The 25,780-nt window shown below is 38.5% G+C and overlaps 1 protein-coding gene across 4 annotated transcripts in view; it reads right to left on the bottom strand.

The window, feature by feature from the left end:
• Nucleotides 1-1,021: 1,021 nt before the first annotated feature.
• Nucleotides 1,022-25,780, bottom strand: part of RNGTT (RNA guanylyltransferase and 5'-phosphatase) — a 192,070-nt gene continuing 167,311 nt past the window's right edge. For all 4 annotated transcript variants that reach the window (XM_065681256.1, XM_065681254.1, XM_065681255.1 and 1 more), the window contains 2 exons: nucleotides 6,665-6,788; nucleotides 1,022-3,868 (listed from right to left, as the gene is read on the bottom strand). In XM_065681256.1, coding sequence (XP_065537328.1) covers nucleotides 3,705-3,868; nucleotides 6,665-6,788 — 288 coding nt within the window. In that variant the 3' untranslated portion in view covers nucleotides 1,022-3,704. The remainder of the gene's footprint in view (nucleotides 3,869-6,664; nucleotides 6,789-25,780) is intronic.

The raw sequence follows: 25,780 nt of genomic DNA, 5'->3' as shown, positions 1-25,780 counted from the left end.
GAGTTGAGAGGAAACAGTGAAGGGACAGGCAGACATCTGCAGGAGAGATGCAGGAGGAACAAACTGGACTTGGGCTTTCATTCTCTCTATACTGACTACAGATAAACCCGAGGGAATAAGCTAGCTGTGCCAATGCCTTCGTGAATATTTGGTGTGTACAGCTATACATTATGCAAATATAAAGTCACACCTATTAGGCACAAAACCGACAAGCAGGGATCCTGAATGACTGCTTCAGTGAACAAGCAAGCCAACACAAACTACACAGTGTGATGTGATGGCTGGGTGTATCAACCTGCTTCCTTAATGCATGGAGGGGAGTACCAAGTAGAGGCTAGAGAACTTATCATACCTCCCAGTTGTGGGGGACACGACAACCACAACAGTGTGCTCAAGTGCCAGATCTGGTTTGACATTCACACTCAAAACAGTAGAAAATCAGAAACAGTCGAGGGAAGCACCATAAGAATTGCACATGTAACAAGAACATACCAGCAGCAAAGGCAGGATCTTAACTAGAAGGACATTTCAAAAATCAAGATGGGCTTTTTAGTTCCTGCCTCTAGACAGCTGCAACCTGAAAAAGGAAACTGCCTTATTACAACACAAGTCCAGGAGTCGGTCCAAGTAGGTGAGTTACCAGCTTTAGGGTCATGCTGCATGATAAACTGTCACGGAAGACCCATGCAGACCTCTTGCACAATTTTTCATGCAACTGCACTTAACATTGAATGGATAAACTACATAATGTCAGCCTGCCATAAAACATGTGCTTCAAGCACCATTTGGTTCCTTTCTGGTTCTGGTTGCAGGAAGAACAAATTGTACTTAAGAACGGCATAATGGATCATGCCCACCTCCAGGCTGGGGTGTTCCTACCTGACAGAAAAGCCACCAACCTCTGAAAAACATAGATAAACCTTCTTCAAGGACTAAACAGCAATACTACCACAGTAACCTTGTGTTTGCACTGGCACCAGGAAAGCACAGACATCAAAACCAAACACATCCTTAGGAAAGGTATTTTAAACCATTGATTTTATTAAAATACTTCATACACAGTTTGTAGAGGAATGTACTTACATTTTCTGGAAACTCCACTGAAACCAAATTTTAATTATATATTTAACAAATGACAAAACAGTGGATGGATTCATGCTGTACACCAAAGAATAGACAAGTTAGGCTGTTGTTTTTTTTATCATCATTATTTTCCTGGTACAGACTCCTCTTTGCTTCTTAGCTTCAACCTCTTAAACATCTAGTAGCAGACAAGAGGAGGTTTGCATTTCTCACAGATTAAACCCATCTGGACCAAGTGAAATTTTATTTGTTTTCATCAGGTTCTTCATTAAACCCTTCTCCAGTAGCTTCCTTTTCCAGAAAAGCTAAGGCAACTGACCTCTCTAAAAATCTACAGGTCATGGTGCAAGAAGAGTTCAATAATCACATACTAATGTGGAGCTCTAAACCTTCTCAGAGACATTATTCTTTCAAAATATCCAGTTTAAGCTGAGAGTGGGAAAAAAAACACGCTATCAAAAATACAAGGGCCACAACACATCCATGGGCTTGGTGGAATGCATGTGAAAGACAGCCTGTGGTGCTACAGCTCTGAAGTGGAAGAGCTAGGTCTTGTTGAAATACAAGATGCAAGAGCTGGGAAGGAGGAAGAAGGAAATAACCAGGACACATCCTTGCAAGAATGAAATGTCCTAACCTCACAGAGAAGGCTGTAATCATCACACACATTGCAACTGCCATAGAACCATGAAGATCAGTGATGAAGTGTATGTTATGACAATCTCAATGACAAGTATAATCTGGAGAAATAATTAACTGTGTGTTTTGATGCCGGATGCACAGAGGCTGCATAGGTTTTCACATCAAACTCATAAGGCTCTTCTTAGGATATAATTTTGTGCCCTTGCATAGGTGATAATTATATCTTTTCTATAGATAATACGCAGAAACTATGTACAGTTGAAAAAAACAACTTTTTCTGATGAATACATTATTTTCCCCTCAAGTTTTACCATAGTATAAAAAGTAACTTACGTAACTCCTTCAGTTCCCTAAAACATGTATGGAATACCCCAGAAAGAGATGCTAGGAACGCCACCTAAACGATGCTGTGTGCATTTATACAACAGGTTGAAACAACTAGAGAAGCCACCACAATGGACACTCATAAAGTTTCCATAGAGAAAATACAGAAAAAAGAAAAAAAGCAGGAGTTAATTTTTCTTACTAACGTTAAAACTCGTCAAAACAGAAATGCAGTTTAGTTATAACAAATTTATGAGCTTTGCTTATCAGCTTGCTGAATGAACGTAAGACTCACACACTAAGTAAACTAGAGGAAGAGCCAATTTGATCCCTGCTTGATAAATGCACAGTAAACTTTAGAATCTGCATTTGGTTTCCAATTAATCCTAGCTCAGAATAACTCCTCCCTTCAACACTCAGAATGCAGCTTCTCAGGATGAATATTAGGAACACCTGCCAGTGTGCTGCAACAACAGCCGTCTGGGCATTCATGTGCTTCTTCATTTGGTATGAAAGAAAGTCAGCCAGAGGAGGAGCACGGTGCCACAGGACAGCCAACTCCACCTTTGGAAATGAGCATCCTGTTCCCTGGGACACTCATCCACCCCCTAAATGGCTTATTTTTGCCCTGCAATTACCTAAACCAGGATCATTTCTGCCTGATGTGGTTCTCTCCCACTGAAAGTACCTTCTCTGGTAGTTTACACAGGCATTGTCTGGCATTTCTTTTGCCATTTTGTGCCTGGAACTAAGACATTATGATTAACACTGATTATTACTCTTGCATATCACAGTGATGTGTACTTTTTAGTAATATTTACAATGGTATCACTGTGGAGAAATAAGCCCTGTACTACAGTCTCCTAACAGAGACCTTAATACTAAGGATTTGGTGTATTCCTTATCTACAGGTAAACTTAGGAAGGCAAAGCTAAAATCAGCCCACTATACATATGGTGTGTTAAGTTCAAACCGGGGTGGGGGGGTGAGGGGGAGGGGGTGGTAACCAAACACCCAGCACATCGTCTTTCAAAGTGATGCTATTTACAAGAAGGATTCACATTTTTTGTATTTCAACAACAAAACCCCAGCTAATTTTGAACTTAGTGAAATCTAAGGTGGTTTAGTTTTGAACCAACATAAAGCACAAACAACACTGCTGTTCACTGTCAAACACAAGTCTCAGAAACGCAGGGAAACCATGATCAGTTATACTACGGGTGACAAACTGCAAGCAGTTAAACAACAATAACAAAGAAACACTTCCGCTTTTTGTTTTCTTCTTTTTAAGCACAGCCTCTAAAAAGTAAAGCATCCCAATGCGTTCTCAGTTCCAGATTGCTGACATTATAAATTAAAGGTGAAAAGAGATCTGTATATAAACAAGGCAGCTTTCCATTGACTTCATTGTACTGTTTTCGTCTAGACCTTTGGAAAATTTATTTTCAAATACCACATGGTAAGGTTGACTTTATCAGTTAAAAAACAATGTCCATTTGTATGTGGAATTTGGGAGGAAAAAACCCACTCAAACCCCTCTAAAATCAAAACCCCATACCCACGTATTTACAGCAATTCAGATTTTCTCTTCCAGCCTTCACACTTGTGTTTCTCCTTCTGCAGGACTGTAAACACTATCTGCTGAGATCAAGGCCTTATGGTATGGTACGTGGCCTTTTGGGTGGTGGGGGTGGCATAAGTTCAGTGTCAGGATCGAGGTGGTGTTTCCGTGTCTGTCCTTGAGAAGCTGCTGCACATCTATCAATGAACTCAAACAGCATCTCCTTTGTGACTGGATTCTGGATGCTGTTGCATACAGCTGGGAATAAAGAACATGATCTTAAGTCACTAAACCGAGTTTTTTCAGTCAGCACTTCAATAATTTCATCCCCTCTTTGCAAAATAAATAACGTACTTTGGCTCCAGTATTCAGCCTTAAAGGTGGACTTTCACAAGACGGTTGTGTCAGGAGTCAAGTGTCCCTGCTTTGCCCCTCAGAGAGCAAAGCATGTAGTGGGCCCCTATGTCATGGAATCTCTCTTTATAAAGCAAACAAAAGGCACGTGTGTGTGTGTAGGCTTCATGGGGCAACTATAAAAACACCAAGAACTGACATCCTACCGAGGCAGCAACAGCAATGAAGGCCTTGTGAGACATGGTTTTAAAACATTCATTAAATCCTAACAGCAAGAACCAGGATCGGCCCAATACTGAAAACCTCTGAATTAAGGTAACTTTTCTTCACCACTAAGTACCATCAATACCATAAACCCACAATGCCTGTGTTTTTTTTTAACCCATATACCTTTTTATGGCAGGAAGACAACAAGCAAGCTACATGTGTACTGTAAGGCTGGAGTGCTGCATGGTGGTTAAGGCATGCATGTACAAGCACACCTGAATTACTTAACATGACTCCCCAGGTTGTAGCTTGTAAGTAAAGGCCCACAGGATTTTATGGAACAAATAAAAAGGCTTACTTCTCTTAAAACAAATTGAATATTTTTAATACTTTCCCTATGTAACTTTATACGCCTCTAATTAATCCTCCCCAGAGACTTAAGGAGGAGGGAAAAAATAAAGAGCAAGAAATGAAGTAGGACTCCTACAACTATCTTGGAAGTAAGTACAAAATTATCAGAGGGTAATTCATTATGCATGTGTGGATTGGCCTCAGTATGGACTCAATTTCCATGCAAAATGATCTACTGATCCCCTAGAGTACTAAACAATATTAAGACTCCTTAAAATGTACTTGTAATGGAGCATTGTCACAAATAACAATGACTCTTAAAAAACCTCCTTTCTTCCCTGCAGAATTCTAGAACCATTCAAAGCATTACTTTACAATTAACAAAACACCTTCCTAGCACTTTTTTAATCTCATTTATTTCTTTGGTGAAAAGGTGCTTTAAAAGTTGCACTGTACATGACTTCGGCAATTGGAAAGCATTATGATTATCAGTAGTTTAGGAACAGAATTTGTGCCACAATGGTATAACTCTGCATCAACTTTTAGGGCCTGTCCTAGCTTAACCACTCAAAAACTCCTCAATTTCAAAGGTATCAAAGTCCAAAAGCAAGTTGGAGACAGGTACTTAGGTTGTTGCTATTTCAACCATACGGAAAAACAAACAGTACTTTTCATCAAAAGAAAGAGAACAGAGGAGGAAGGATCCAGAGGAGAAGACAATGGAAATCTCAAATGAGAAAATGCAACTTGTGGAGATTCTGACAAATGGGCAAAAGTGAAAATTTAAAGCCAAAAGAAAACTTTCTGTTCTGAAAATTCCCATGAAAAACTTGAAATATTTCTTACAAAACAGTTCTTCCTGTAGCATTTAATTTTCTTTCAGTTTTAGGAAGTTCACTATGTTTTGGTGGGGAAAAAAAAAGGTCAGGAATAACATAAGCGCTCTACAAACGGAGAACATGAGAAGAGGAAAAGGGCAACTACATATGCTGTTATGAAGAAAGGAAAGAAGAATATGCTACTCCTCAGAGGAAACTCCAAGGAAAACTAACTATTGAAACATTAAGGTGAAAGAGAAAAGAGAAATCTAGGTCATGGTGACAAAGAAACGTGCTTGTACTTGTATGACTTTTGTGGCCCATTCCTCTTCCCTGACAGGACTGCTCGGCAAATATTTCAGGTACGTTCTGTGCTGGTTCCCTAAGGTGCCAACAGATTTATTATCTTCTGACAAAATGACCACATTTTTTGTTTTTTATTCAAGAAAATCTCACTGCTCAGGCAGAAATACAAGTAGAATGGTTCAGAGAAAACCCTACATCATCTATGTATGCCCTAGTAAATAGCATGGTCTCTAAATTTGAGTAAACTTCATTTTGGCACTTAATAAGTCAGTTCCAACATGACTATTGCTATTCAGCCTCACACACATTTCATTCAAACTCTTATACTTCACCTGAAAGTAAACAACATCATTGAATTCACAGTAATTGGCAAAACATTTTTTGGTAGAGAAACATAAAATTCCCACAGTTCTGCAGGGATATACCCCCTCCTTTCATTTGTTTCCTTCTTCATTGTTTGTACAACTACTGTAGAAACTTAAGATGACATTTTCCCTTATTAATTTTCTAGCCCATCTGCCAAATACTGATTTCGGTGTTTTGAATAGAGGTGAAATTATAAAGGATTTCTTGTTCAATAAATTCAACTCATAGCGTGCCAGTTTGCATTACCTCCCAACAAGCCAACACAGCAACTGCTGTTGCAAAGCTATCATAAATAAATCCTTCCCAGGGTCTCACTTTAAAAGGCATGCCCTGCCATTTAGAGTCTCTTGGAGCAAGTGTTTGCAGTTCTGCAAAGACTGAGGCAGTTGATTCTCCGTAATCTGTTAAATACTGCATCAGAGTATTTGTTTAACTGACTTCATCAAATAAATCTGAAGCCAAAGGATTCCTGCTATATAAAAGTTAAACACAACATAAGCATTCGCAAGATGAGGCATTACTATAATAAGTTCGAGAAGTCAGGACTCAAGCTAAAAAATAAGAACACAGAGTGCCTGTCCTCCTTAAACTAGAACAGTGCAAACCTAAAATTTGAGCCTGAAAAACTTCTAAAGCAAACCAATCTACTCACCCATAGCAGTGCTGTAGGCATTTGGAAAGCTTTTGTCTATTCTCTGTCTCATGAAGACCCAGCTGTTGTTCTCAAACTTGCACTCTATAATTTTATTGTCGTACTGTTTCAGTTCTTTTGTCACCTGTTAAAAAAAAATTGTTTGGGATAAGCATATTATAATTAATTTTTTTCTTCTTTCTGTTAGGGATAAATAACACAGAGGATCAAAAGCTGCCGGCATTTTTCATGCCTCCATCCTACACAGAAAATCTGCACAGACTACATCTCCATTCTACATATGCTCAGCTACTCAACATTTAAAAAATACTTTTCAAATCTGCTGTCAATATACAGCAATTATATTATGCTAAAACATCAACAGCTCTAACAGAGGGGGAAAAAAGTCACTTCTGGCCCAGATGCAAATAGGTTTCCATGGGAATAAACTGCTTCCAGTGTAAGTGCCACTGCCAGCCTAAGTGCACGAAATGTATTATCCATGTTTCATCAACCTTCTTTGTTGAAGGTCTCAAAGCCAAATGTCTGATTTCAATACCAGAAAGAGCTTGTGGAAAATCATTCCACTCCTTACATTACTGAGGATCTTTCTTTTATTCTTTGTCTTCATCTGTCTTTAAAAATTAAGACTGTAACTCCAAAATAATGCGGAATTGCATATCCCATACATTCTAAATCTCCTTCAGGCCTCGCTTTATTGATTCATAGATTTGTCAGCAGCCAATATCCTGAGCTATTTGTCTTTCTATTTGGCAACGCTTGTGGTTTGGAAATGTAGTTTATATGCATTGGACTTTCTAGTTGTTTTGGCTACTTCATCCCATGCATCCTAATCTATGATACAATGCAAAATTTTCAAGTAACCATGGTAACCCAAGAACCTTATCTAACGCTTTAACAATTTTATCCATATACTTCACTTTGTTCTAAAGGGCCTCTTCAGAACTATAAAGCTGTATTTAACTGCTAGCTCCATTTAGTTTGCTATAGTTTACCAATGAAAAGCTGTACAAGGTAATATAACACTTAGGATTCAGAATCTTATGCATAAGCGCCCTCATAAAAAGGGACAGGTTATTGGAATTCATTAGCATAATTTTTCACCTCTGTTGTCTACTTGCTCCTGAGTGGTGACACAGGAATTTACTACTGTCAGAGGGATGCAGATTTGAAAAAGGCCATAACTGTCTCCAGACAGCTTAATGGCACATCATACAGTGGAAAAACCCATGAACCTCTTTTTCATTAACTCCCAGGTAAAGGCAATTAACTCACGAAAACGTCCTGAGCATGAACTGAGTCCTCCTATACTGCATGGTACAGGATTTATCCTTAATTTGGTAAGCAGAAACCTAACATTTTTCTTGGTATTTACCCTGAATACTTGTGTTTGTTCCCGGATAGAGAGACCTGGGATTTTACTTGTCAAGTGAACATGATAATTTTGTTAAACCCGCTTACAACTGTGGCCTGTCCTGCTGCAGGACTAACAGAGTAGAAGTCAGGTTTCTGTGTCACACATTGTTTCTTCATCCATTCCATCATCTGCAAAAAGCTTTTTTCCCCAAATCATTTAAGCCATAAGTGAAGTTTGCATCTGCTGATGAGCACGCAGATGAAATCAACCGATTGCCGAGATCAGCAATCTCTTCCTTCGCAGCATGCTTTGCACAGCACGGCACTTCTTTCCATCCTCATTGAAAAGCTGTATACAGTCCAGATGTTTGACTGACACACATTTGTGGACTTATTTATGTTCCAGTAAGTGTATGCAGTAAAACACAACATCCTTTTCTAGTGCAACTATGGATACTAAAAGCAGGAAGAAACCTGGCTGCGCAGTGCCTTGGGAAGGTATATTACTCGGAAAACAGCTGCCTAGTGGAAGCGGGGGCAGCAAGGGGTATGACCATGTATCTGATTTTCCGCCAAGCAGGGAAATGTTAGAAGGATCACCTGCTAGAGAGAGAAAAGCATAAAACTGCAGGCAATGACTTCAACTAACCAACCATCTCATAAGGCTTTCTCATGGTTTATCATTCTAGTGTTCAGATGCTCAGAATAGCAATAAATTAGATGGCAGCTTTATCTGACTGTGGCAATTAAGCAGGATTATTAACTACCTAGACATTTGCTTGGCCATTCATTAGCAATCTGGAAGATAGATCTTTCCACAAAATATGAGCACCTGCCAGAGCACTGACTTAAATGAATTTTCCCATTAGAAAACTGGTGATCAGAGTCTTTAACAAATGCAAGCTGTAGTAAATATTTTACAAAGGAAGAAATACAGCACCTACTCATCCCTATACTTTGTTAAGTGACCTCAAGCCTTGCAAATATATTTATTGTAATATTAATGAACATTTTAGGAATAACTAGGCATTTTATCAAAACTACAAGTACTCTGAGCAAAACTTTTCAGCATTAAAAATACTCTTCTACTGTTTTGCCTTAGTAGACTTCCAAATGGGAATGGTTTACGCACAGGACTAAACAAGTCCATAGTGATTCTTGTACCCATAATTTACACCTTGCATCTACCTATTACTTGAATACTACTTCCTGGTACTTCAAAGTGGGAAACCATCAGATTTAACTGTATTGTATTTCCTTCCCTTTGAGAATTAATTTTTAGCTGCTCAGAGCAGTGTCTTCTTGGTTCTCCCTTTGCTGTATGGAGTTCATCCCTCCTTCTCCCCTTTAAATATTACAGTCCACAGAGTATCTGAGTAACGCACCATCATTTCTCTTCCTGAGAAATGACTGGTATTTCTAGCTAGTGCTTCACAGAAATGGTGGAACCATCTTAGGGACGATTGCAGTTCTCAGCCAAAATGCTTATCCTCATCAGCAGCAATGCTTTTGTTACAGTGCCAATGCTTCTGCTATACAGTAGGTTAAAATACCTCGAACCTGCATTAAGCAATTTCAAGATGGACGCTCCACACTAAGGACTTCACAAAGCCTCCCTTAATGAAATATTTATTCCCTAGCCTATTCTCAGACAGTGAGTGAGGATTAGAAGCTCAGAGGATCACGTCTCCAACATGAGGCTGTTCGAGGTGGTGCGCATCAGAACAGTGTCTCTAGTCTGGGCCATAACTGTGCCATAGGCAAGGACGAACGCCAACCTGCACACTGCTTTCCTTTAAAGATGAAGGAAATTATTCCTCAGCAAGAGCACTCGTCATTCCTAACTGCATTTGATCTACTTATCAGGAATCGGCTCACTTGCCCAGCAGAAACCACGTCCCCAAATTATAGATGAGCTTCCCCTTAGAAGCTGAGTTACTATGTTACTGAGAGATTACAAGATGTGATTGGAAAAGTTGCCCAAGAATGTCAGATTACATGAAGGTGACAGCTATCCTCCTCTCCCCATGGATAAAGGCTTCCCACTGCCATCATAATCTAGGCTACCCACTAGGAAAAAAAACTTTGGTGGGGTAAGCTTATTTCTTTTACTAAGAATGATGACATTTAAGGTTTAGGAAATCTCCCATTTTCCAGTCTCCTTCCATTCCTATGTTCTGAAAGAAATTCAAAACATATTGAAAAAAGTGAAGTACCTAATCCATCTCAAATTATCTCACCTGAGAAAATAATGGAGCCGTTCTGAGATGAATCGCAACAGTGTGTTTATATGCAGCCACATTTTACGTCAATTTAGAGCAAAATGTGAAAATACAATATATCCAGCTGAAAAAGAAACCATTTACATCTAATGGAGCTACCTAAAGTCCCATAAACATGCCCGCATTAACTCTGCTGGCTATCAGTGGCCAAGGCTATCAGTGGCCAAGGCTTTTTTGCGCATCTTCACAGTGCATTTCATCATCACACTGGTCCATCATTCCAACAATTCATTTATTTGAAGCATATATATTTTCTGTGAAGACTTCACTCAAAAATTAGTCTCATCACCCTTAAACATAACCAAAGCAGAATGAAATTTCTGGGCAAGCCACTAATTTACATAATAGGTATTAGCAATGGGAATTTAGATTTTAAGGTAATTAAGTTAATATTGAAGAAAGCATGTCTACAATGGCCAAGTTTAAACTTTACAAATGCATCTACCTTCCCCATATTCGAGTTCTTTAGAAAGAAAAAAGGAGGTAAACTTTTAGATAAATGGAGCCTTGACTAAAAGAAGCCCTATATTTCCATATGCATATTTTTTTCAAAGCAATTGAAATGATTTTTAGCTCTGTAAATAATCCCCTTTAAAGAAAGTGATGTTTGTAAGCAAAGTCCTACATTCTATTTCAAATCCTTCCTCTTTTTAAATGCCTTTTTGTTGCACTTTCCCTTTTATTACCAAACATTTATAGAAAGAGAATGATTCTTCAATTCACCTATTTCTATTGCTTATTCCACATCTCTAGTCACCAGCTTAGTTCTAAGATCCCAGAAGAAATGATCATCATAGTAGATGCAGAAAATGTTGACTTCCATGCAAGAACAAACAAGCAAAAGTAGCAGTGGAAATCTTGACATTAAAAAGATGTTTATTTCTAAATTCAGAATTTAAAAAAGGAACCATAACACACATGCAAGAGAGATTCTAAATGTAATGGCTTTCCATTTTACAAGAGGAATCTGGCTCTTTATAGCTGGCACGTGCAGTGAAGGCATTCCTTTTTGATATGCTCAAGGTACGTAAGCTGTTTCATTTTCTTAAACCCAAGTTCTAATGCTTGGAGGGTAGAAAAGTTTGGAGCTGCTGTGTAAGCCTGGAAAGTAATTCTTCCTCTCTCTGATATCGTAACTAACTTTCCTCTGCTGTGAAAGCAGCACACGCCAACATAAATGATCACCTGTGCAATCATGAGAGAGAAACCGTTTGGTTGCTTCTCAGTCTCCTACTGTGGGAGAACTAGAGCCCGTACCTTCTCTACTCAGCCATCCTGCAAAAATCAAACCACATTTTTCAAAGAACTGTCAAAAAAATATGACATTTGCAAGCTCCTTGTCCTGAGGGAATTGGAACATATTCAGCCACAAGTAACAGTTTAGGAAATAAGGCTTATTAGTAGCAAAATAGCACATCTCAAATCCTGACTTCTGCATTACTCTCAAATGCTGTGACTGCCCACAGCTGCCATGTACTACTATAGACTTTATTTCTAAACTTCTCAAGCAACGTGGAATGTCCTAGACAACAGAGAGAAAAAACCTGCCCACTGGTACTATGACTCCATAGCAGTCAGGGCAGCAATGACAAGTCAGGGAACAGAAAGAAGAATTATATGGGAATCTAAGAAACAAGGGGTCAAGACTCCCTGAAGGAACTGCATCGAGAGAAAAAACATAAAGAAGCAACAGTTACAAAAGAAACAGCTTCTGAAGATACAAAGGTAAGACAAACTCAAAATGAGATCTTTCTGAAGACCGAAAGGTGACAAGCAAACCCCAAGGACCTTCATGACAAACCGAGGCAACTGAGAGGAAATGAGGTGTGAGAAACAGGATTCCCATCTAGTTCGAGAATATACCTAAAGCAAAGCTTGAAGTGCATGGTTTTAGTGCATGCCCATGCGTACGGGCAAGAACTATCCTGGGAAAATAGTCTTACATGTGATTACAGATGAGGACATGAATATAAGAAATGCTAATGATCTGACTAAGACAACCCTGAAGAGTCAGCAGCCATGTAGCCCAATACTTCCAGGGCACAACACAGTACCTAATACAGATCCCACGCTGTTCCTTCAGAGCTTCTTCCTAATTCTTGGACAGCTTGTTCAGATACTTTTAAAGAACTTTCTTCCCTGTTCACATAAAGTATCTAATGTTTTCCACAGTAAAACTTCTCAAAGAACTATAAAAAATTAAGTGATGGTTATTAAATGCCTGTTCATACCATTACACAGGACTTCAAATATTAATACTGTCAACTGGCAAAAGTTACTCAGTTAAATAATCTGCTTCACGCTTTTGTTCAAGCCAAACCAGATTTTGTAATGTAGCTTAATATCCATCTTTTAATATGACACTCAATAAGTTATGTTACAAAACTATAGATTTGTCAAAAGTAAAATAAGAACACTGGTAACCAATTCTGTTGCTAAATTAAACATACTGATTGTGTTTCCTTTTAAGTAATATATTATCCAACAAACGGTTATCAGCTTGGGTAAACACAATGCAGCTGATATGTTTATTTAACATTAATGAAGCCATCCAAGTTGTAACTACACTGCTCCTTGTGTACATAGGAAATGGAAATGCTCCAGTTTCGAGATATCATTCCTAGAAGGAACACTAAGAAATATCAAAATTTTAAGATTTTTATTCACGCCACATTAAACCGCAATGCTGACAGCAAGCACAGGAAAATCATGGAAAAGGCCAAAAAGAAAAAAACACCACGTGTCAAAATCACACGAGTGAGGCTTTTTTAAATTGGGCATTTGGGGTGCTTTTGTTTTGATTTTTTTTTCCGGTCTTCCAGTGTGTCTGGTGCTCAGTTTCTGATTTATTCTTTAACACACAATATTTTCTCAAAGAATCCCCTGTTTTTACATACGGTTTTTACATACGGATACAGTTTTCTGATACACTGAATGGTTGGGAGTCCTGTGGTTTTCCTGACAACTGACTGCTAGAAACATCTCAAATAAAAAGCCTTCCTCTTATCAGTGATATCACAAGCTTAATGACTTTCAGCACCAGCTAGAAATAGAATTCTTAATGTATCCTGTACACCTGACCTTGCAACACCATCTGAACTATCTGAAAGTAACTCATGCTCTCCTGAGCTTTGTTTAGGACTCTCAGACGAAGACTGGTATCTAAACAAAGCAGGTATCTTGCAACTGTGAAGCTGAGGATGTGGAACTGCATCTGTATTTGCACAAATGCTTTGCTCAGTGATGAACATTCTTCACGATATGCTTTTTCTATACTTCCCGTTTTACTGAATGGGAAAACCTGGTCAGCCACAGCAAACCAACAAAGTCTTTGAACACTTTTGGGCACTATAACTTGGGCATCTACAGTACTCAAAGAGCAGCTGACCTTCCTGCTAGACTTTGCTATCTCTACCTAACCCCTGAGGGAACCTTTAAGCTTTTCAAAAACCTATTTTCTTTTAATCATCATCAAGAGCAAGAAACAGAGAGCCGAGGGTCCATACAGATCTTGAACAATTAAAAGAAACAAAGTAATAAAAGGCTGTCCTCCAAGATCGATATCCCTTGCCCAGTCACTCTAATCACAAGGATTAAAGGAAAAAGTTCACTTTCTACATCTTCTGTAAAAAGTGAAAAATGGAAGAATTCTGTGCTGAGGACTCATGAACCTGGCATGCCCCCAGTGCAATAAGTTCTTAATGAAGTCATATTAAAAAAGCAACTCATATAATTCTGACCCTCAGCATGTGCTGATGAAAGAGGAAGAAACTCTAGGGGATGGAAGAACTGCAGTAAACACTCAGGCAGTGACAGAGTTCTCAAACCAAGCATCAGTGTGAACTTACTGTAGAGAAGATGTGTATTAGGTGCAAACAGAGCTTCACCTGCTCTGCAGCTCATTAATTTGTAGAAGAGGCAAGAACAATGCTTCACCACAAGGACCTGGGTAGCTTTGAAGAGGCCAGAGACAGACACCTTGGATTTGGCACACCAAGAATAACTGTGCCGCTAATGATCCCCGGGGTCAGTACTGAAACTTGAGGACATCAAAGTACCAAAGGAAAACAGGCAGATACAAGCAGAGTAGTAAAATCACACAGCAAACTGCAGAACTGTTCAGCAGGTTACAGAAACACAAGGAATCCAACCGGAGATTTCTAAGAATGCTACCCTCACTAGGAAGGTAAGCAATGGTACAGGGGGGGAAGATAGCACAGGGATATACAATGCAAGTTGACAGAAAAAGCTGAAATCACTATGTAGAAATGATTCTGGGAGGAAATATTTCACCCACAGCCAACTGATTATACTTTGAGGACTGTATTTCTAGTTGACATGAACTAGCTCGTGAAAAGCCAGCCTTAACCCTCATTTGTGTTTGTTCACTTGGACTGCTTTTGCAAAACGGAGACGGCCCCAAACTGAGCATGCTGCATGCTAAGACACAAAGATCCAGGAGACAAGAGTTACGCACCAACAGTAAAGAATATACTTCGAAAACATCACTTAGCTCATTCATAAATTATGAATTGCACAAGGCTTATTATTCTCAGTTTGCAAATGGGGAAACAGAGAAAGATGGTTTGTGGTCACACAACAGGGAAAGCATTTACCCCCCATTAGGTTCTCTAAACCTAATTACCCCTCAGGTACCCCTCAGGTACTCATGCTACCAAGAAATCCTGTGACACAGAGTAGCTGAGATCCCTTTAATAATTTATAAGCAGAAACCCAAACTAATCTTCCAGAGACAAAGCAATGCTATCGCTATTTTACAGCCTTTGGAAATGCTATTTCTATCCCTCAAATAACTGAAAGAGAACCTAGATGACTGTGCCAGAACAGGATGAAGAGTTTTTCTTACATTTTTTGCCTTTCACATGTTGGATTTCACCTCTGTAATGATGGCTCTCTTGACAAATATTTGTGCTTATCACACATAGACTTTACAGTGTACATTCTCATATGAATGTTTTTCATCTTTTCTTTGTACCCGACCTATTGCTACTGCAGGTGTCCAAATCAATTTAATTTTATCTGTCCTTCTTACTCCCTACAAGGGGTTCTATCACTTGCTGTCACACTGCCAGGGATGGGTTACAGGGAGACTCCCTGGGGCCGGGCTATTAGGAGCTTCCCAGCAGCCTTTCTGCGTTGTCTGAATTAAAACTACTTTTATAAATCAGATGGTATCTGATTGCTATTCATGTGGGCCCCTGCTCTACAAACTCGTACCCTTGTAAGTTACACACATCTGAGTAGCTTCATAAGATCAATTAGCCCACACTAGTGTTACCAGGATGGGGCCCTTAACCTAATTCAAGACATCGCTTATCTGGCTTGTGAAACATTCTTAGAAACCATGGGTTTATACTCTTTTGGAAAGACACCGAATGATACCAGAAGAAACCAAAAGAAATTTAAACTAGAATCCAAAGTAGCAAGTAATTGCAAGTGAGTCTTTTAAACCCACTTTTACTTGCAACAATACACAGCTTTCAAATTACAGCCATTGTGAATCATATTGCTTTTCTTCATTTAGATCCCGAACAGCCAGTTTAACTTAAAGTTCCCCCCAACCCCCAAATCAAAATTCACCACTGAGAACAACTGTGTTAACACCACAAGAAAATTTGTTTGCTTTGTTAAATTGAGCTTCAAAAGCATGAATTAAATGCACATTTGTGATTGCAAGTAATGCCTCTTCTTATACCCATTCAAAATGTTTACTTTATTACAGCTTATTATAAATGTACTGTCTAAAATGCAGCAGCATGACTGCTCAATTTCCAGGCCATAATTTTATGATAATCATATGTAATATATTCATATGTCTACTCCACTGCCTAACAAAGCCCAAACTGGTTTGTTAAGAGCTCTGTTTTCCCCATGGCTCAAATTTCTTTACCTCAGAACATTACTGAATAACAACATTAAGAAAAATATAATCAAAATTTTATTTTGTATTCTTCACTATAGTAGGCAAACAAAGAAACAAAGACACTGAAAGCTGAATTTGGCCTACTGATTTTATCAAACACTGGTAGCTAAGTGACATGTAAATTATTAAACACACTATGCAAGCATTATCAGAATGGTGGGGGGTACGGAACAAGATTACAAATGTATATATTTTCAACATCTAGAAATCCTATTCATACTTGAAAATGTTGAGATTGCACAGAGAGAATGAGCCCATAAACTAAGACCAGAAGTAAGAAAACTTGCTTTTAATCTTCTGTATTTATAATGTGTTTCAGTTTTTGCCCTGTAACTACCTACAAAAAGTAGCAATTTCATTTTTTTCATACGTTTCAGAAGCAATTCCCAGTTTCTCATAAGTATGATACTATAACATACAGAGGTTTATAGGATGTGTAGGAAATAAAAACGCAGACAATCCACATCCACTTTGCTAAACTGAATTGTTTGTTATCAACCAAGTCTCCTACAAACCAAAGGTTCGAGTCAGAGAGGAGAGTTCAGTCTTGCTTATCATAGCTTTTATACAACCTGTGTAATAGTTAGCATTTTTAAAAGAGTGACGGATCTGAAATCACAGAAGTCTCTTACAGCAGAATCACATTTTTTAAAGAAAATTTTCAGGGCTTGTATTTCTATTGTATAAGCAAGCAAGAACTTTGAATTTTCAAATACAGGCTGACAAAAAAAGTAATCAAACTACAGTGATTTTTAAAGCCCTGCTGTTTGAGAGGGCATTCTTAAAGCCAATCACCAATACTGGAGTTCACAATCCCGCTGACTCAACCTTCATTTTTGTACGTAATGACACAGGATGAGTTCCAGGTGACTGCCAGAACCACTGAAGTGAGGGAGCTGATAAAAACACCGCAATAATATAAAACACAAAGCCAAGAGAAGCCAAACAACAACATTGAAAAAACCCACCAAAACTACTCAGCAGTGCTATAATCCAAACAATAAGCAAAGACGTATTGAGGAAAAACCTGCAAAAGCCATATTAGGCATTTTTCATATTCCAATTAGAAGGAAAGTATTTTTTTTGTTTGTTTTACTGATGATACATCACTACAAAAATATCAATGGCTGCTGACTTAACTCAGACTTTCAGAAATCAGCTTTGATCAAAGCAACTGATGTAGGGAAAGTCAACTGCCCTAACTCACTTCTCAACTGCCTTTAATAACATTGAGCTGGCTTGAAATCCCTCCCTTTCTTGAACAGTTTGCCTTAAACTTCAAAGCCTAACCAGCTTTGAGGCTTAAAACATGGAAAGCTTTTTTCCTCCTCCTTCAAAAGCAATTAAAGACACTCAGTATAATCTGACCTATAATCTAAAATCTAAGCATGTAGGTCTTCTCGATTACTGAGGGCTTACAGAATGGAAGGGGCTAGATACAGAAGTCGATCACAGCTCAAACACTGCAGATGGTTTTATGGTGCCTGCCGGCTGATGAGGTCAGTCCTCTGAAAGAAAGGTAAGCAAGGGCTAATCTATCAATGGCACAAACTTGTCAGTAAATGAGGCTATAGAGGGGTTCTAACTGCTTTACCTTTCATTGCAAGCCCCTCTTTCTTTGCCATTCCTTATTATTAATGAATCTGCAGAGTTAGGAAGCCAGATTTCTCAGGACACCATGGTAATGGGTGTGGAGTGGGGTGGTAGACTGCAGGAATCACAACGCAAAGGAATGGACAATATTAATGGACTTGGAAGAGTCACAACTGGCTTCCAAGGATTTTATGAATTTTGTCAGATGTGGTCTGAGAAACCTATGAACATCTTTCTTTGAGCAGCAGCATTTCTACACAAATCAATAAGGATTTTATCCAAGTTTCTGGTTTACTATTAACTAAATAGGGTTACATCTTTGAAAGGTGAATGCTGACAAGAGGAGATAATTAATGGTTTGATAGCTGGTCCTGCCCAAGCCTTGCAAGACAGGAAATCTAGAAAAGCCCACTGTATACAAGCACACTTTGCATGGCTTTGCTCATACACTTTGTTATTGTACAGTAGATCAATAACAAAACAAGCAAGCGAAAATATTTAGTCTTTATTCTTATTTACCAAAATGACTTCACCCAGTTAGCCTGCAAGAGTTGGGGCAAGCAAAGCCAGGAAGTCTCTTGAGTTTTCTAGCCAGATGACCTCTCAAATCTCAAAAATCCCTTTGTCATAAGCTGTGGCCTGCAAAGACCCCTACTTGGGCCAATTCTCAGATTCTCCAAAATCCAGAGCCTAATTTGAGCACTCTGCTCAAGTGCTATAGTTGTGTTTGCACAGCCTTCCTCCCCTTCCAGAGGCCAAGGACTGAAGCAGCATTGGTACTCTAACATTTGAAAACATTTGGTTTGCTTTCCACATGATGTAACAGCATTCCAAGTAACATCATAAACCCCTTCTAGTGCCAGCCAATGTCACTGACAATTCCAGCCATGGAAAAAAAAAAATAAATTCGTAAAGCCTTTTCTCTAGAAGAACAGGCAGCGCTGGAAAGAAATAAGAAAATTAAAAACAAGGAAAAAACAGGTAATGGCAATAGCAATTCTGCAACCTGTTGCCCAATAGTCTCAATGTGTATTTTTATACATAAAACCAACTTAATTAGTTTGCTTAGATAAAAGAGTTCTATGTACTGAAAAGCCCACGGTAAAATGCAGTTGACTTGTCAGGCAAGAGTGCCCACAGTGAACTGAATCCATGAGCTGAAACAGAAAGCCTTGGTTTATAGTTTCCTGCTATAACTATTAGCACTAATTACGAATTACAGATTTTTTTCCTTATAGTTCTGAATGAAATATTAACAAGTTAGCTATTAAGTAACTCAAGGTCTGTTTGTTTTAGCATTAGCTTCAATATTGTAAGCCCAAACCCTCTGACTCACTGATCTATAAACATCCTTCTAAATTATTCAGAGATCTCCTTTGTTTTCCTTCTATTGAAGTTAAATTACTCTGATACCTCTTTCCATACATTAATGGCATTCAAACTGTAACAGGTGGAAAGAGAATGTGATGAGGTAGGAGAATTCAGTAACCGTGCCTTGCGTTATTGTGTAAAAGAACAAAACCAATTTTGCCTCTAATTCCGCTTTTGCATGTTCCTTTACATCACTTCTGCCACAGGCGAGCCCCTTCCCTACATTTCACACAGGTCTGTACAAAAAATAATAAGATACAAAGCCACAACATTTAGTTAATCTGCTCCTGCAATGGTCAGCAATCAAGTGTGTGTAACCATGACCCGCTAATGAAACGAAGCAGAAGCTGGGTTGCACTTGAGTGCACTGCTGTTGAATTACAACTGGGTAGGTCAACATATGACACTAATTGGGCATTTTATTTCTTGTGTGTTGCAGCATTAATATATAAGCAATGGGCAGCTTCCAAAGCAGTGTGGTCCACAGTCGATATTAACCTTCTCTGGAAGACTGCCTGAGTCCTAGCAGACTGAGCAGCTGGATCAAGAGGCCTTACAGAACTATTTTGCTATAGTTTCATTCCCTCCTCCTTAGAGCACTGCCAGGGTCTTGCTGACCCAGCAAAAGAAGCCCGTGGATGACTGCTGCAGAGCTTAAGTGAGAGAGCTGTCCTCCAGCAGAACTCAGGTCTCTAATTCCCTTCTGTACCAACGCTGACTGCTCTGCTTTACACATGAAAAATAGATAAAAATCTCACCTCCATGCCTGAACAGAATCCAGTATGACATCTCATGAATCTACCAACTGAGAACATACTCAAATATTTTTTATTACAGCACATTAAGCTAAAATCAATAGATTCATTTACCGAAACGGATTTAGTACTTCAGCTAATCAAGGGAAAGTAACATTTTTCTGACTAGAAGTGACATTTCATTATAGCATTTGGTTGTAAAGTCACTGACAGAGATTTTACTGGATACCAATTAAACAGTAACTCACTGACATCAGTAACATAAAAAGCAATATGGCACATTTACAGTTTTCTCCCCAGTAAATGAAAACATCTACAGTTCTCAGCAATACAAATAAAGTGTCTGCACAATGGTTCTAACAGTGCTGCCACATCTCTGATCTTTCCTTTTCAGATCTTTCCACACTATTTTTCCCAAAGATAACATGCTATTTTTTCTATAATCAACCTTTTTTCCTTTGGAGAGAAGTGGAAGACCCATTTTGAAAACTTCAATTTGCTGAAATACAACAGCACCAACTAAGCTTTCTTGTTCTTCACTTTTGTTCTCACTTTATGCCAGAAAGATAAAACCACAGTGGTTTAACTACTGTCAAACAAAAAGTGAATAAATAATGGTTTTTGTTGACTACATATAACAAGATTCTGCATCACTATTATTCAACTGAGTATTAGTACATGTTTCTCACTCCAATGCGAAATTCTACAAATAAAATCATTCTGATCTACTGCCAAGCAGAGGTGTATGTGACCCTTGCAATGAAAACTGTGAAAGTAAATTTGATGAAAAAATTATTTATGTAAATCATACAAATAGAGGAAGGAATTAAGAATGCAGAAAGAAATTATCTTGCCTGATTTACTGTCTATGTACAGCTTCATTTTCCCCTAGGTTTACTGCTTTCTAGGTATCAAAGTGTACAGGTGCTATTTATCATTTCCTTGTGTAGGATGTAAGCATCCTTCTATTTTTACTAGTATAAAATCTCACCTTTTTGCCTACAAGCCAGCCTTTCATGGGTACAATTTAATTCCACCTTCTTTATTTGCTAACCTTCTGCAAGAGTCACCAACTTTCTCATCAGAAGTCTAACAGAGCTTAGATTGCAGTACTTATTTGGTCTCACAGATTATATTTGAGGATAGAAATGGTGAAGAAAAAAATGGATCTCTGAAAATCTATTAGCAGTAGCTGAAGTGACATTTAAGCCACAACAGTTGTCTGTGGGAAATACTATACTGGAAATGCTCACTTGCAGTTAAAACAGCTGTACAATAAGACTTCGGTTTTATCCAGCCTTTAACCTCATAATTGGGAAGCACAGAGAGACAGGCAAGACAAGTATTTGGACCATTACCTTAAGTACTTAAAATTTAGGAGCTAGTTTTGGCATGAAATCAACTGTGAAAGGCTGGCACCTCTAGAAAGCAATTTAAAATACCCAGCAAGGCAACTGTCAGGTGCTTTTCTTGGAGGTTCCTAAATTCACCCTTGGATTCAACTGGTTTCCACTATCTGTACAGTGGGAACAGAGGGAGCCTGTGGGATATAAAGTGGCTATCCTCCTTTACAGGTATTATAATTAGACAGGATATTATCCACAACCCCTTTTCCTTTGTAAGCTGACATCCTGCATAATTATCTCGTTTGATATTTCTTCTACCTTCTGTGTCATTGTTTGCAGGCCTATTCTTTTCCATTTATCTAAATTTAATCTGCATTTGCCTTTTACTAGTTCTAAACCAGCACAGTACCTCTCAATATAATTTTTGCAATGCAATCTTACCAGTATCTGACATTTAAAATATTTCTCATTCATGATGTTCACTATGCATTTTATATATACTATAAAGAAAGGTTTCAGAAACAATTCCCTAGTCAAAGAATTTCCCTGTTATACCATCTCTCACCCTTTGCAACTTCAACATCTTGATTTATTCATGAGTAATTTATTTTAAAGACATTATCATCTGCATTTCACAACGGTACTACAAGTTCAAGCTCATTTATCAAGTTCAACCTCATTTGCTCAGTTTAGACTCAAAATAACTCACCTCTAAAAAGCTTAACAAATTTAGATATACTCTGCCTATAAACTGTTTAGAACAACAATTTGCTTTCTCATCCCCCCCTCAAGCCTGATCTTGGTTGATGTTCTCATGATACTTTAAAACAATAAGCAATTAAGAAGTGTTTAAAAGAAGACCTAAAAGACTTTGCTCAAATACCTTTTGTTGTCTCATTCAATTAGAATAAATTTCTAACAGGGTCTGGCTTTTACACCTTTATTTAGAAACTATTTTTCATATCTATTTTTTCTCTTTGGCTATTATCCATTCCACTGCCTTTATTTCACTTGCCTACAGTACCAGCAAAAAAAAAGCATCTAATGAAGAAATAAAAGATGAAGAACTTATTTTAAAGATCAGAACATATTAATAAAGAACAATTATGATAACAAATATGACATGAAAAGAATAATTTTTGAAGGAAACAATGAAGACACACAAATTTAGGATACTACTTTCTCTGACAAAACAATTATCTATGAGTTTCCTAAACTGCCTAAAACTCTGAGAAGCTTGAGCACACCACCATGCTGTTAGAGTATTGTATTCTAGTCAAAAGAAAATGCAAATGCAATTGCATTTATGGAAACTAAGTGTGGGGATGTCTACATCAAAGGAAAACCAGTCCCTGCTGCAACTCAGGCAAGCTCAGGAGTTGGCCTCATAAACAGCTGTTGTAATCAAGGTATCCTCAATTACTCAGAACAAATTACACTCTCTATGTGCAAAGGCACACCCAAACCCAGGTTTGACAATGCAGGAACAGCTGCAGCAACAAATTACCATGTTCAAGAGCTTAAAATCATCATGGACAAATCATCCTCTTCAGCAAGACGATTTTTGTAAAACATAAGAAAGAGAAATAAAAGATGGTGCCAACCCCAAATCACCCATGTACGGGAGCCAGAATTCTCAAACACTTAAGCCTGGGAGAGAACAATGTGACAAAGAGGACAAGGACAATGGCGAAACACAACTTGCAGTACAGCACAAGCAATCTGGCAGTTATTCCACCGTGACAAGTGTGAAGGCTCAATGTAATGCAGATGAGAAATATCTGCAATATCTATGCTCATTTATTTCTAAACCAAATCTCTCACTCCTAGTATCTTTATCAGCAATTTTTAGGTAGTGAGCAATAACTTTATGGTTCAGAGACACAGCTTAACCCTTTTGTCTTGCCATCTCTTCAATATGAAAAATAAATCTATTAATGTGTTATTCTAATGAGACATAATCTGCATGTCCTAATGCTCACATTTATCATAGCATGTTTGCATGTCACTGGGCATAGGAAATTTACTGTAAGCACAACCTGCTTACCACTTTGAAAATCCAGTTTTCTGCATGACTACACTTCCCAGAACAGTATCTGTATGGGGACAACGGTAAATATTTGGAAAATTACCAGGAAGGCAAGAAAGCAAACGACTTAAAGAAGAAAGATGCTGAGACAAAAAAAGGAAATAATCAAAACTAAAGCCTGATGGCACATATAGTAGCTATTGCTGGCTTCAAATCTCATTATTTACGAAATGAAATGGAAGCAGGAAACTCCAAATCAACCATCCCTAACACAATTAAAAAAAAAATAAACCACTGACTGGCTTAATTTCATAGGTCTTATGACTAAAGTACTCCAACCATATGAACTGAAGAAGAAAACATGAATGGTCTTAAGAGATTAATTTTGGAGGCTTTTCCCAAGTGTCACCATAGGTCAGCACTGCTGCTGGGAAAGGGGCCACAGGCAAGACTGGAGGAGAAGGGAAGGTATGAATGTTAGACAGCATGACCATGTCTTCCCAGCATACATGCAAGTTTTGTTTCTACAGTCCCATGTTGTATGCTGTCATGCGCTCATTTTCCCCTACCAATGCCCATTATGCACAACAGTTACACCCCATCTCATGCATTTACAAAGTCTCCTCATGATATTTACATCCAACAGCTACCCACTGGGTGCTCTTCTTCCAGCCTTTTACTCATGAGCTCTGCTACTGATCTAGCCAGTGCTGCCATTTCTTTTCTTCTTTGCTACCATTCTCTTAAAAAATAGTTGCATGGCTCGGAATTAATCTATAAACCTCTTGAGTTTTAGAGACATTTCTGAGAACGGCAGTTTCTCTCAGTTATGCACACAGATTTTCAGTTTAAGCTAAAGACTCTTTATTCTCAACATATACCACACGCTCCATTAAAAAATCCATAGTGCCTCATTACATGAAAATAGCTACAGAACAACTGCAAAGGAGCAGGCAAAAAAACCCCAAAACCAAACCAAAAAAAAAAAAAAAAAACCCACCCCAAACCAAGCAAAAAATCTCCAACCCAGAACTTTCTTCTTCTAAATAAATGTTTTGCTGAAGAATACTCCACATGTTCTTTGTAAGAGGCCCAGAGGATCTCTGGTAGGTAATGCAATTCTACCTCTTAATGGAACAAAAGATGCATCTTTTCACATTTGTGATATCACAAGAAAACCAGCCACTTACATTTAACAGGAAAAAAACATGAGATACTAAGAATGGAAGTACTGAAAGCCCTGTATAATGCAAATTATGGTCACAGCCATAGGAAAAGATAAGGAGAAAGAACTGACTGGTATGCTGTATGTTAATATTATTGACTGAAATTAAGCTCTATTCAATCAGTAACAGTGGAGGCTCAGAAACATCCAACTGTACAATATCCTAGAAAACACAATAAATGATCCTTTAGAACTATTTACATCTTATAGTGGTAAATGCTTACACCCTAGAATGCCACAGAAGCTGAAAATTTCACATTAGATAGGACATTCAGTCATCATCCAACCCAGTCCTCTACTAGGTTGGGTTTTAACTTCAATGATGTCAGGTTGTTCAGGGCCTTTCCCAGTTAAACTTTGAAAATCCCTGTGGATAGAGACTTTACAGCCTCTCCACACAATCTGCTGCTGTGCCCAACCAACCTCACCAGGAAAATATTTTCCTTACATCCAACGGCATTTTTCCCTCTTTTCCTTTCCTGACCATCTCTGAGAAGCGCCTCGCTCTTTCTTCTGCAATCCCACTTTAGGTCACAGAAGATTGCATTAGTTTCCCCTCCCTCTTCTTTGCTGTTCTAAACAAACCCAATTTCTTTAACCTCTCATCAGAGGCCATATGCTCTACCGTTTGTCATGACCCTCTACAGGAATCGCTTCAGCAGGGTGACTTCTCTTGCACTGGGGAGTCCAGAACAGCACGAGGTTACTCCAGATGTGTCTCACAAATGCTTGAGCAGAGAACAGTGCCTTTTCTTGCCCTGCTGGCTACGCCTTAGCTAAAAGAACCCAGGACATGGTTCACCTTTACCAGTACCAGGGCACACGACTGGCTCACGTTCAGCTTGCTGCCACAGGGACCCTTAGGCACTTTCCTGCAGAGCTCCGGCGCAGCCAGTTAAGGCTCCAGCTTGCTCAGCCCCCAATGCACAACCCTGCATTTGTTTCTCTTGGACTTCACAAAGTTCCTTTGCCAGCACTTATTTTTCTAAGCTTTTTGATAAATAAGGTATTATCATACTGAGGTTCCATTGGTAGGATGGATTTGTATTCCAAAGCCCAGGAAATGGAAGGCTTAAAAAAATGCAATCTGTTCATTTTTATAATACTCACTAAAGCTTTTGCAGATTTCTTTCTTCTTAAACAGTTAATACAAAAGTAAATAGAAAACTAACAAAAAAAAAAAAACCCAAAAGAAAAAAAAACCCAAAACACAAC

Source organism: Lathamus discolor, chromosome 5 (assembly GCF_037157495.1).
Source record: "Lathamus discolor isolate bLatDis1 chromosome 5, bLatDis1.hap1, whole genome shotgun sequence".
Classification (NCBI taxonomy): domain Eukaryota; kingdom Metazoa; phylum Chordata; class Aves; order Psittaciformes; family Psittacidae; genus Lathamus; species Lathamus discolor.
Note: the sequence above shows the minus strand (reverse complement) of the source record. Positions and strands in the feature narration are given on the sequence as shown.